At 41.5% G+C, this 14,144-nt stretch overlaps 1 protein-coding gene across 1 annotated transcript in view; it reads right to left on the bottom strand.

Annotated features, from left to right (window-relative positions):
• LOC111665591 (transcription factor COE3) overlaps nucleotides 1-14,144 on the bottom strand; it is a 138,388-nt gene that overhangs the window by 111,759 nt on the left and 12,485 nt on the right. The window contains exons 2-5 of the mRNA XM_087177797.1: nucleotides 10,008-10,164; nucleotides 8,120-8,183; nucleotides 6,111-6,166; nucleotides 5,378-5,481 (exon numbers count right to left, since the gene is read on the bottom strand). Of these exons, the coding sequence (XP_087033923.1) occupies nucleotides 5,378-5,481; nucleotides 6,111-6,166; nucleotides 8,120-8,183; nucleotides 10,008-10,164 (381 nt within the window). The remainder of the gene's footprint in view (nucleotides 1-5,377; nucleotides 5,482-6,110; nucleotides 6,167-8,119; nucleotides 8,184-10,007; nucleotides 10,165-14,144) is intronic.

Below are 14,144 nucleotides of genomic sequence, written 5' to 3'. Positions count from 1 at the left end.
AGTTTACTGCATCTATAAACCAGTTTACTGCATCTATAAACCAGTTTACAGCATCTATAAACCAGTTTACTGCATCTATAAACCAGTTTACTGCATCTATAAACCAGTTTACTGCATCTATAAACCAGTTTACAGCATCTATAAACCAGTTTACTGCATCTATAAACCAGTTTACTGCATCTATAGACCAGTTTACTGCATCTATAGACTAGTTTACTGCATCTATAAACCAGTTTACTCTATCTATAAACCAGTTTACTGCATCTATAAACCAGTTTGCTGCATCTATAAACCAGTTTACTGCATCTATAGACCAGTTTACTGCATCTATAAACCAGTTTGATACACAAATAAACCAGTAATGTAAACCAGCTCAACCTTCAGAAAAACCAGTTTACAGTGAACTGGTTTCTCTGTCGTGTGTGAATCGGGTTCCAGTTTATGGCTCATTAAAACAGTTTCCACCAGTCAGCTGTAACTGGGAACCAGTCGACCCAGTTGTGTTGCTGTTAACCAGGTTGATTGATGAACCTGAGCTAACGAGGCAGCTGATTCGCTGATGTCTACAGGTGCTGCTTTTATTTTGTCAAACACGGCCTCCAACCACTTCCTGCACTGCTCCGACACCCCACCACCACCTCCCACCACCTCCCCTCTTGGTGGTCTCAGCCTCCTCAGGCCTTCCCAGAATTCCCTGCCAGATGGCGGGCGGCGCCCCAGGATGAAGCCCCCCCCTCTTCTCCCTCCCAACCTTCCCCCTCCCCTCCTCACCCCCACCGAGCTGTCATGTCAGCGTCCGGATGACGGATGACCGCTGAGAAGAGGGAGGTGTGTGTGTGTGTGAGTGTGTGGTTTTTGTAATACCCTGGTGGTTGTAAATGAACTCCAGTAAGAGCATGTGCGTGTGCGTCCTCCCCCCTCTTTTCCTGCGATGACCTACCACTACCTCATCCACCTTTATAGTCAAAACAGACCTCCGCCCTGCGCACACAGACACACACAGAGACACACACACACACACACACACACACACACACACACACACACACACACCCCTGGGGGACAATACTTTTAGGATAACGACCACTTCTGCATTATTGATCCTGATCCTGGCTCTGTTCCTCTGGATTAAAACGCTCCAGTTTGACCAGGAGGGATGTGGATTGCATCAGGGACACACAACTACACACACACACACACACACACGCACACACACACACACACACACACAGACCACCCCCCCGTGTGTAGATTTGATGGTCAATATTTATACATCATCATTCTTGATGCAACAATCTGTGTGTGTGTGTGTGTGTGTGTGTGTGTGTGTGTGTGTGTGTGTGTGTGTAGTTGTGTATCCACTTTCACGCTTATTTGTGGGTTAATGTTCACAATCTGCTGAGTGTGTGTGTCTCTGTATCTTTGTGAGGACCGGCTCTGACGAGATATTTGGGGAATTTTTCGAAACCCAAGGAAACATTTTTGGAAAAAGATTTTTTGGAAAGTGAAGAGTCTTTTAGAGGACAGTGGAAATTTAAGAAAAGAAAAGAGAGGAGAGTTTTTGAAGGAGAGGATTTGTTGTTCTCACAGTGAGAAAGGGTGTCGTTAGGTTTGTAACGGTTCTACTACTTTTATCGACACCACTTATCCATCCGGTTCTTTATCGGTACTTTTTGTTATTTTGTAAGAGAGAAAAAACCAGAAACAAACAAATTAAGAACAGAATTAACAGTGTTTTATTTTCTCATATGTACTCCACTAACATTAACATTATCAATACTCCGTTTAATACCGGGTTTCTGTGCCATCCCTATTTCTCAGAGAGGACGTTTAGGAGAACGGGTTTTTAAAAAGTGAGGACGTTCATCTCGTCTTCAAAGGTTGTGAGAGGATGTTGTTTAGGCGTCAGGACTTAGTGACGGTGAGGAGGGTCCTCACAAGAATAGAGAACAAACACAGAGTGTCAGTATTAGAGATGTAGAAAAGAAATATTTTTCTCTTCCTTCAGTGAATTTAAACTTATCAATATATCAGGACTCAGTTTGTTAGACTGTTATGTGTTTGTGTTTTATTTAATCTTTTAATGTGTTGTAAAGATCAGATGTAGATGAAACTGTCAAGATGCTTTTTCTCTAAATTTCTCTGTTTTCCTCTCAGGTGTCTCACTGAGTCGTCACCGTCTCTCTGATCAAACTGTGTTAAAGTTGATCAGTGTGATCAGTGTGAGTCCTCCTCCTCCTCCTCCTCCTCCTCCTCCTCCTCTTCCTCCTCACAGGCCCACAGAGCGGGGCCCCTAACGGGCCCTCAACAGGGTCTCATCGATCCACGGGGCCTCCAGTCAACCTGTCTGTCAGGTCTGATTGTCGACCAATCAGGTGTCATGTAGTGGGAGGTGAAGGTTGATGGGTGTGTATGTGTGTGTGTGTGTGTGTGGGGGGGGGGGTCATGGAGGAGGAGGTGTCAGGATTATTGTCTCCAGTGTGCCGTCGCTGTGCCACATTAGGGCCTATTGATCGGTTTCCACGGCTGACGCTTTGTCGGGGAGCCGCTTGGTACATCGATCGGTGACATGCCGAACCAGCGGAGGGAGGGGGTGATACGACTGAGGGAGGGGGGGACATGACTGGGGGGGTTATTAATAAGTAGGAGGTGAAGGATGAAGGTGAAGCAGGTTTGAGTTTCAGGTTCAGTGAGTGAGCTGATCTGAGGACAGTTTCACTGGTTCAGGCTGCGTTCAATATTAACATGGATCCATCTCACAGTCAACACCTGTTTAAAACCTGTGTCAGTCAGTCGCATTATATCACATTTTATATATAGATATATTTTGTGTAGAGAATTACAGCTGAAACAATTTGTCAATTAATCAATTAGTTGATCAAAGGAAAATTCATTGGCAACTATTTTGAAAAGTGATCGATTGTTCAAACAGATGTTCCCGCTTCCTCGTCTTCTGTGAATGAAACTTCTCGACATTTGATGACATCATCTTGTGATGGTTATTTATTATTGTTTGCAGATTAATTGATCATGAAAATAATGATAATATTAATTTAAGATTAAACTCAGGTGCAGCAGAAAATAAATTTTACTGATAATGATCTTAATGATTAATATAATTCACTGTTGTTAAATAAAACCTTCTCACCTTAAATAATGATTTTTCTTTTCATTAGAATTAGCTGCTTCCTGTCGTTAGCTTAGCATCATCGATATGTGAAAGTCTGTCTGTGGAGCTGCAACAACATCAGACTGGTTTTATAATTCAATATGATAGATAGATATAGATATATAGATATTTCCTAATGAAGAAGTCACGCTGCTGACACAGTGACCTCGTTACATCGTGTTGTTTACATCAGCTCTCACACTCACTGACAGTTTTTACTCCTGAAGCTTCAGACTGAGAGAAAACACCTTCAGTCTCTGAGCAGCTTCATGATCAGAGTGAGGGAAGGAGCTTCTCTGCTTCCTCTCTCATCTCCTTTAGGAAACACTGGAGCTTCCTTCACCAAAGGAAAGGAGACATGCCGTCCCACAATGCCTTGCTGCAGCAACATTTAAGCAGAGCCACATAAATGTAGAAACATCAGAGCAGCTGTTTCTGTCTGATGGACTGAAGCTCAGATCCATAAATATAGATTCATCCTCTTTCAATCAGTCAGGAGTCGTCATGAAGAACGAGCTGATGAATCTATAGTTACATCATCATCATCACAACTAAAGACTATAGTCTATACATTCATGTTGCACTGAATCCTCCCATTGTGGAAAGACAAAAACATGAATTTTATCTATTTAACAATTATATAGAAACATCAGGAAACTATAAACTTCTGTCTGAATATCATTTATTCTCAGTTCATTATTTCCATTTATTTTAATGACTCAACTTTCTCTGTTTGTCTTTTTCTTTCATGTTTTCTTATTTCAACATTTCATCCTGTTTGATTGTCGTCCAGATGTTATAAACAAAGTTAATTAAAAAAATAGTTTAGTGAGTTCGGTCAGATTGTTTCTCCTTCACGTCTTTGACCTCATGAGGTCGAGGAGACGAGGTCAGAGGAGGTTATTCTGACTCTTCCACCTCAGAATGAACTGAACCTGAACAGACGTGTTTCTCTGCTCCACCTCCATCCTGTTTAACAAGTTTCCAAACACATCCATAATCCATCACATGTATTGATTATCCTGATCAGTCAACTGTTCAGTTCGCCCAATTATTACATTCATTTGTTCCCAGGATCGATGGACCTGATTCGTCTGCTGTTCACAGATCACTGATCATGGATCCGGTCTCTGATTCTGACTTTTAAACTTCAGCAGGTTTTTGTTTTTTAATCTGTTTGTTTTTTTTCTCTTTAAATAAACAACAAACGATGACATCACTTCAGTCTAATGTGAAGAAAAATAATCGTAATATTTAAACATCTGCTTTGAGATAAACATGTTTCAGTGACAGTGAAGAGAGTCAACGATTAAACTGATTCTTTTTGAAGCTGTGATACTGAACTTTAAATAAAATAACAAGGAAATAATAATAAAGAATAAAACAGAAGTTTTGGGATAAAAATCATTTTGGGTATTTTTACCTTAAATTTCTAATTTGTGAACTCAATAAACTGGTTTTGTTTCCTCACTGCTGCAGATTAAAGCTCCATATTTTACACAGTGTTGATCCATCAGAATATAAAAACCATCTCAGTGTAGTTTTACATCTCCTCTCTCAGGCTTCTCTCTGCAGCTCTAGTAACAACAGGTCAGTGAGCCAATCAGAAGAAAGGAGGCTCTGAGCCTCTCTTCTGATTGGCTGACTGTTTTCTGAGTGATCCAATAAAAATAAAGCAGATTTCAGGTAAAAACACTCAGAGAAACCAAATCCTGCAAGGTTTGGATGGTGGGTCCAGGTGGGCGGGGCTTGGTGACTGCTTTGTTGTGACATCACAAAGTTCCAGAAGTCCTGACGGCTGGTTTTAAGGCTCAGTTTCTGAATACAGGCTGTGTGCATTTCTCTGTGGACTGAGGCTTTGATACTTTCACAGTATTAATATAGAAGCTAGACCTGATCTATAATCACACTACACATGGACACACACCTTTACACTGGAGGAGTTTAAACACTAGTGCTGAAACACCAGAGATCAGTCTTGAATTTAAAAGATCATTAACTGTAATCTGTTTTATTTTCCTTCTTTCTGTCACTGGTGTTTTTTTATCCAAGACTTTCTGATGTGAAGAGAAACTCACTGTGAAGTTTCAGCTGTTCGCTGCCAGAATAAGATTTCTGAGATAAAGCCCCAGGTGTGAGGAACGTGGGGCCGAAGCGAAGGATCGACTGGAATCAGGAAATATTTGGGAGTTTGTCTTGGCAGAGAACCGGTTCACAGGTTCAAATCCCACACGGGGGTTCTGAGTGAGTGAGAGCCGGAAAGGTGGGAGGAACGGGAGGATCTGCAGTCGGCTAAAGACTGAGCTCCACAGCTGGACAGGAAAACACATCAGGGCTGCTCAGGTTCAGGAAAGTGAGACGGGAAGAGGAGGAGGAGGAGGAGAAGAAGAGTTAAGAGTTTTTAAGGGTTAGAATCTAGACATTTGTTTCATTATGTTTTATAAGCGGAGGTGTGAGAGGAGTGTGTCAGATGAAGGTTCAAAGGTTCTCCAGAAACACAAACCACAAAATCTAGATCCAAAGAAAAAGGTCTGAGGGTTCTGGAGTGGAGGAGGGTTGAGAGCTGGAAATGATCTTTGTCAGGAAAACTTTATTCTGGGAAAAGTTTAATCTCAGGAGGATCATGTTCTAGAGGGACATGGTCTAGAAGAACAGGTTCTAGAAGAACAGGTTCTAGAAAAACAGGGTCTAGAAAAACAGGGTCTAGAAGAACAGGTTCTAGAAGAACAGGGTCTAGAAGAACAGGGTCTAGAGGAACAGGGTCTAAAAGGTTCAGACCAGGTTCTGATAATATAAGAAACGCTCTGGAACCTGGTCTCTGGTGATTTTGTATTCTTAGTTTAATTCTCTAGTAACAGACAGTGTTGCTGTGTGTGTGTGTGTGTGTGTGTGTGTGTGTGTGTGAGTGAGTGTGTGTGTGTGTGTGTGTGTGTCTTCTCACCTGTTTGGTCATGGAGTCTATCAGCCGAACATAGAGATCCTGTTCTGTCCTGATGCCTGAAACACACAAACACACAAACATCATCACATGACTGAAACACAGACACACACACACACACACACACACACACACACACACACACACACAGACACAGAATTACTGTTATAATTATCAGTGAGTGTGAGCAGACCTGCCTGAACATACATACATGCATTAGCCTGTTATGCTAATTTGAGCTCAGTATGCAAAAAGAGAAGGACACCCCCCCCCCCCCGAAAAGACAAAAGAACTGATTCCTAATAATGTGTTGTAAATGAATTCTGTTATTATTTATGTCCCTGTAGTATATTTATGTTTCTGTAGCTCTTGTCGTGTCGTCCCGGCGACGCTAACCCCCCTCAGCAAAAACAAACATTAGCGCGGCTCCAGAGCTGTTTATTATTTATAGGCCAGGCCGCCTTTAACTGCCGCGCGCTTCTTCGCCCCCCCACCGCCTTTTTCCTCAAGGATAACAAGGAATCCTCGTTCCCCGACAAATTAAATATCAATCAGGATTGCTTGTCTTTTATTAGCTCTGCATCCAAGCAGAAATGTGACACGAGCACGACGTGGGGTGGAGGAAATTGCAGGGAACACCTGTTAGTGGTGGAGTAGCTCTAATTGTATGGGGGGGGGTTCCTTCTTGTTTTTCGGGCCGTTTCCTCGCAGCTTCCTCTGCTTTCTAATTGACATGATTCACTCCTCGCTCTGCGGCGAGCGCTGAGCGGCCTGCAGACTAAATGGCGGCTATCCGTCCCGGTTGCAGATGAGGTCAATTACCTCCGTACGATGCTAATCCGACGACGCCAACCCATATTAGAGAGATTTATCCCCCTCTGGAAGAAAACGCTCTTTTATGTCCCACTTTATCTGGGGGTTCTGGGGGGGTCTGGGAGCATTACAGCCATCCTCCTCCTGCAGCTCTGGACCGGTGCCAGCACTAAGCCGAGCTGTGTGTTTTGAATCAGCCCCCCCACCCACCCCAATGGACAAACCAGAGTTCAGGTCTGGTTGTCAGATATTCCAGATGTGTCTCTCTCTCTCTCTCTCTCTCTCCAGCCTCAACATTTAAACTGAGTCCAGTCAGACCTTTAATATGAATCTCTTCTCTACACTCTAAACTTCCAACCATCGTTACCTCATCAATCAATACTGCTCACCTGAGCTCCACCTGAACCGCACAACCACCACATTCAGCTTTAGCTTCATTCTGTCAGTCCTAAGGTGTTTATTAAATTAGCAGATGTAAATATACAACTTCTAAAGCTCTGGAGGTTCCCCACAGACCAATTAATAATAATAATAATAATAATTAGCAGATTAATCAATAATAGAAATGACTGTTAGCTGCAGCTCTGCTCAGTTTTTTCCACAGTTCTCATCTGGGAGCACATTTTCCAGATGTGTCCTCAGGTTGTTTGTGCAGGAATGCTAGGCTAGGCTAACTGTAGCTACTACTTTATGTCGAGGTTCTGACGCCAGCTCAACAAAAACCAGAATCAATCAGTGACGGTGACGTTATGTGATGCCTGTCCATTAGGAGCTGCTGTTCTCTTCATGATTGAATGTCTGGATTCTTTTTATAATTCTATTACATAAACAAATTTAGAATATTTGTTGACAACCGTCGTCCACATGAAAACTCAAAAACAGGCTGTCAAGGAGATAACAGCTGTAAAACTGTAGAGCCAATCAGTGAGTATTTGTACTGTGTGTTATCACAGTGATATTATTAGAAACATCCATCGACCTCAGAGGTTAAATCTCCGAGGACTGAAGACCAGGACCCTCCAGGTCCTGAACCAAGTGTCTGAACATCATCCTTTAAAAAAGTGTTATATTGATAAAAACAGGCCAACATCATGTTCTCTGTAAAATGATCATCTGACATCGACGTCAGATTCTCAGGAGCTTTATTGTGGAAGGTCACAGTCCTGTTGGTATCCTGAAGAAATGACAGGAAGTCTCACCGTTGCTGTAGAGCAGCTGTAGCCTGTAGTGGATCCCGTTGTTGGTCTTCTCTCCGTTGTACTCCTGTCACACAGACACAGTCACACTTTACTCAACATGTGGAGGAGGAGGAATAAAACATTTATCCAGCTGCACAGAGAACATCTGTATGAAGAACCTCAACTCATCACGTCGCTGGTTTACGCATTAAAAGTCTGTATTTATTATTATTATATTATATTCAACTCAAACAACTTTGTCATCACCTCTTTTTCTTTGCCAGCATTTCTCATGTGTTTTCATCGAAAATTAATAAAATAATGAAAAGGAAAAATTATCTTTTTAAAAAATTATGAGAAAACAAGTTAAATGTTTCTTTCTAAGTGCAATACTAAATAAGAGATAAGATGAACTTTAGTATAATAATAATAATAATAATAAAAATAATAATTCCTAGTAAATTAGTTTCAACATGATATAAATCTAAAGTTTGGAAACAGTACAGGATTATTTTCACCTTTCTCTCTAATTCTTTATTTTGAAATTCTCTCTCAGTCAAAAAAATTATTATCATCATTATTATTATATTTGTGACATATTAACTATTAACTCACTTAATTTTGATCCAGTACCTTTTGATATTCAAATAATATAATTTTAAAATATAGTTAAAACAATTCAAGTCATTTTGTAAAAAAAACCTTTTCAGTTCAGTTTGTAACGTGGTTCTGATTATTATCATAATTATCATTATAATTATTATTATAGCTGTCGTTGATGTTGTTATTTACTACTACACCTACGTCCGTCCCTCTCTCCTATCTGTCTCTATGTCACTGAAAAACCACTCTAAAAACACTTTTAATGAAGTGTGTTTAGTTCAGATTCTCTTCTTCTTCCTGTCACTCAACTGTCAGCTGCCCCGCCCACTGACGTGCAATCACCTTCAGGTAAACTTTAGGCCGTCCCCCGTCTCTCTCAGTGAGCAGTAACCGTGGCGATAGGAGGAACGACCACAGCCACCGATAAGCAAAAGATCTGAATCTGCCCTTTATACTGTTTCCTGTGCTCGCTCTCTCTCTCTCTCTCCATCATCATCACTCATTTCTTCTCTCTCTCGACCTTTACTCCCCTCTTTATTTAATTCTTACCAACCTCTCTCTCTCTCTGTCGGTCGTTTGGTGCCAACTGAGCCTTGGAGTGTTGGCTCAGTCCCAGTGTGTGTGTGTGTGCGTGTGTGTGTGTGTGTGTGTATGCGTGCGTGTGTGTGTGTGTGCGTGCGTGTGTGTGCGTGTGTGTGTGTGTGTGTGTTGGGGGGTTACTGGGGCGAGAGACTAGAGGTCAAAGCAGAGGTGAGGTGAGTGAGTGGGTGGAGTAGAGGGTGGGGGGGCTCGGTGCCAGCTGGCAGCTGATCACAGAACAAACTCCCTCAAACCTTCCTGGATGTTTTATTATGATCATTAATATTATTTATATTATTATTATTATTATTACCACGATTATTATTACCACCAATATTATTGATATTATTAAAATTGTTAATATTATTGCAGGTAAAAGTTTTTACAAGCTGAAGATTCTTTCTCTCATAATAAAAATCCACATTACAGAAACGACAGTGTGTCGGTCCGTCTCTTAACTCTGTCCTCCTCTCAGCTCTGAGCGACAGATTATCATCTGATCTGGATCTGAATCAGGATCTGAATCTGAATCTGGATCTGGATCAGGATCAGAATCAGAATCAGAATCAGGATCAGGATCAGAATCAGGATCAGAATCATGATCAGGATCAGGATCAGAATCAGAATCAGGATCAGGATCAGGATCAGGATCAGGATCAGGATCAGGATCAGAATCAGAATCAGGATCAGAATCAGGATCAGAATCAGAATCAGAAGAAATCGTCACCTTGTCTTTCTCCACAAAGTCGACGTAGGACGTCCTCTCGATCTCCACCGGCTGACCCTGGCGGTCGTACAGCGCCAGCACGAAGTGAAAGAAGTTGGACTTCCTCAGGTTGGATGGAGGCTGCTTCTCAAAGTGAGCTCGGGCTAAACCCACTCCACTGAAACACACAGACAGGAAGTGTTAATGTCACCTGGGGTTCAACATGGACGCTCAGCGGGCGGGACACTGACGGTCAGAGCCGATAACCAATCACATAATGAAACCTGATCAGGAAGGTGGTTTATTCTATTTGTTCATCTTTTAGCCCCTTAATACATGCTGTTCATATTTCATATATAATTCTATCACAGTAAGAGCTGCCTCATAATAAGAGTCTATAGTGAATCTTGAACTATAGATCATGTAGAAAGTATAAACAGCCTCTCTGACATTAATACATGGAGGATTAATCCTTCATTAATGTGTCGGAGCAGGGAGAGAGTATCTTTAGGTTTTCATCACTGGATTTTGGAGAAAAACATCTACTATGACACAATATCACGTCCTGTTTAACCTAAGACATGAAAACATAACAGCCATAATGATTGAAATATATTTTATTGAAAGTGAAAATGACAAGAACATTCTGTTACTGTTGGGATTTATTATACAACCAGATCCAGATCAGATCCAGGCGTCAGTACCGTCGGTCTGCTGCCAGAACCTCAGTCAGTGAAGTGGCAGCTCAGGTCTCTGACTCCAGAGACCTGAACTGTTTCCAGATCCCCCCATGACCCTTCAGAGACCAGCAGGTGCCTGTCTCTGGGGGAACCTGGGCAGATGTGGCGGGAACACAGACGGTTCTGGTGACAGTGTCGAGGTCCCCCTTGAACTGTGTCACCACTGTCCCATAACAAACACACACAGACAGGGCATGTACAGTTTCACAGTTTCAAGATCCCCTAAAACCTCCATGTTCCTTCATCTGACCCACAGATCTAATATCTGTGGATCTACAGTCCACTTCCATAGATACGGCTCAGACATTCACAGCACCTGAACAAAAGTATAAAATATTATAATATTTTCATTTTTGTGTATTTTGGGTTAATTTAGGAAAAGTCATCAACTTTCAGGCTAAAAGACATTTATTTATTTATATCGTATTTTTACTGCTGTCAAATGTCAGAACGGGTCAAATTTGACCAGAACAGTTTGTAAAGGGTTGAAAATAATTTCAGACTTTTTCCTTCAAACATCTGAACTGACAAACTAACCACATTTTTATAGTAAAAATCTTCAACAGACAAAGAAACGACCAGCAGCATCAACTGAGTCACGTTAAACCGGAAACAGGAAGTAAAGTGATTCTGGTCCTCAGGGCTTCATGTTCATCGTTTAATTTGGACATAAATTATCAATGAAAAAATATTTCCTATGCAGACGATACAACTTTATTCTGTTGTAAATTTGAAATGACTTTTTGACACTATAGAAAAAATTAAATCTCCTGAAGACTAAAACTTTTCACCTGAAAAATATATAATAAATGAAAGTGTCTGAAATACAATAACAAAAAATTAATCTAAATACATGTAAATTATATCAAAAACGAGCAAAAGCAAAAACTAAATAAATTTCAATATATTTTCCTTCTCTCTGTGTAAAAAAATTCAAATTAAATTAATTAAATTAATGGGGAAATAATACAATTAATACAAGTGAACTTCAAAAAGTCGGAAGGGCCATGAACAGAACTCCTCACCAACAACCAAAGAGCCATCTGTTCCAATTAATTCAATGGATTTTTGTACCAATTCAATTTAAAAAAGGTAGAAAATGGATTGATTAGTGTTGATTATCGTCAGTCAGAGGTCAGCCCACTGTTGATGTGATGATATTTACTGAACATGAGAAATATGAACAGCCTTTAACTGAGTGTGAACGGAGAATCATCAGTGAGACTCAGTCGGCTGCTGGTTTTAGTAACAGTGGATAAAAATCCATGTTGATCCTGAAATAAAATCGATGCTCCTGCAGGAAGCGACCTCTGCTCTCAGCCCGGAGAAGCTCCCCGAGTCCGGGGGGGAAACACTCAAAACAACAGCCGAATATTTTTACATCAATCTCATTTCCCTGCTCGTTTTGTTTCCTAAAACACTTTATGATCAATATGATCGCCGGGGCGCAGACAAATATTTATTCATGCTCAGGGTTTGTTTTTGGAAACCCGCCCGCTCTCTCTCGGCCTCCGTGTTTCCCGGCTCTGGGGTGTTTTCCCCAGACGGCAGATTAATACAGCCGTGACCTTTCTGCACCACCATTACCAATGCTTAATGCCTCATTTGTAGGCCGCTTTGTTGAAAGCTAATTCTTCCGACTCGCAGCGTTTGGCCGAGTGGACGCTGGAGTCGAGAGTCTGAGGGGGAGGAGGAGGAGGGGGAGGCAGCTCAGGTGTGTGGGTCAGGTTAGAACGACAGCAGCTGAGTGTGTTAACACAACAACAACAAAACGCAGCACTTCAAAACTCACTCAATGATATTTCCACCTGTGAGAAAAAAACATCCAGAAGCATCTGTTTTTATACGTGCTGCTATTTTCATACACCTGTCCAACGACATCACAGGTGGAGGATCCTTCACCTGCAGCTCCAGACAACCAGCAACTAAACACTGACAACACTGCACTGTTTTATATTATACGGTATAAATTATTCATTTAGTCGATCAGAAGAAAATTAATCTGAAACTACTTGATGGCTTTTCCTCTTTTTTCAACCTGTTTCCTGGATTTTATGTTTTTGTTAATATGATCTTTGGATTCCTGGACTGTACAGCTCACAGATCAAACAACTAATCAACTAATCAAGACAATAATCAGCACATTATCAATAATTAGAATAACTCTCAGCTGCAGCTCTAACATGTTAAAAATATGCAGATCGTTTTTTTCAACCCTCTGATTCGACCCACAGCAGTGTTTCCTGAGACAGCGCCCCCTACAGGCGGCATGCCTGCCGGACCTCGGTTGTCATGGTTACCATAATAATCACGCAACTACACCGAGAGCAGCGTACAGAACGTTGCCGTGGTTACTATAATAACAGTCATGGCTTGGTTGGGTTTAGGAGAAGATGGTGGTCAGGGTTCTTCCTCAACATCAGACGATCTCTGTCGTCATGGTTACAACATAAACAGCTGGTTTCACATGGGAATCGAACACACCGCTCTCCCCTGTCACATTCATCCATCCACCACCTCCTCCTCCCATGTGGACTCTGTCTCTCTTTATACTACATCACCAACACTTTTCCCTTTGGTCCTGTCATCATTACTACGACCACTAGATGTTGCCTAGCAACAAAACGTTACTACGGTTCTGACTGACACTTCCTCCACCAACAGGTGTAAACAGGCTTTTTAAATGCAGGTTAACCTGTTCGACAGAGACACAGGCATGGTACAGAAACCCGGTACTGAACGGGGCTGTATATAGACCAGAGTACTGATAAGCTCCGACATTATCGGTTCTGCTTTAAGAAATTAAGAAAATTGATTTCCTGTGTATTATTGTGAAATAAACGTTTTCCAGCACATTTTAACTCAACAACTCTGTTTCTGATTCAGACATGTGTCTATGAATGAAGCATTCTCACTGTTCCTAATCTAATCATCCTAACTCTCTCTCTTAATGTTCATCAAGCGCACATGAGAAAATAAACATGTTAATTCTCTTCTTACAAAATGACAAGAAGTACCGATAAGAGAACCGTTAAAGAGTCGGATCGATACATGGTGTCAATTAAAGTAGTAGTACCGTTAAAATCTTAACGATAACGATCTCTAGTCTGATCATGTGGAGACAAGGACGATGTCCTCAGGTTTGCCAGCGTTTGGCACCTGTTTCATCCTGAACACCATCAAAGCATCACTTCCACCACTAAACCAGCCCATTATCCCAATTACACACAACGCTCTGCAGCCGATCGCCACGGTGACGCTGCCGCTCATCCTCTCCTCTCTGCTCTGCCTCCACTCAGAAAGCTCGTTAGCATTATTATTATTTCAATTATGCTAATTGCGACTGCATCCACTCACATCCGGCTGTTAGCACTTGGCACAAGGTGTAATAAAAACAGTATCGATGGCACACGGCTCG

Source organism: Seriola lalandi, unplaced genomic scaffold (genome assembly GCF_002814215.2).
Source record: "Seriola lalandi dorsalis isolate HSWRI2012SDOR001 ecotype SW California unplaced genomic scaffold, Sedor1 jcf7180002054655, whole genome shotgun sequence".
Taxonomy (NCBI): Eukaryota; Metazoa; Chordata; class Actinopteri; order Carangiformes; family Carangidae; genus Seriola; species Seriola lalandi.
Note: the sequence above shows the minus strand (reverse complement) of the source record. Positions and strands in the feature narration are given on the sequence as shown.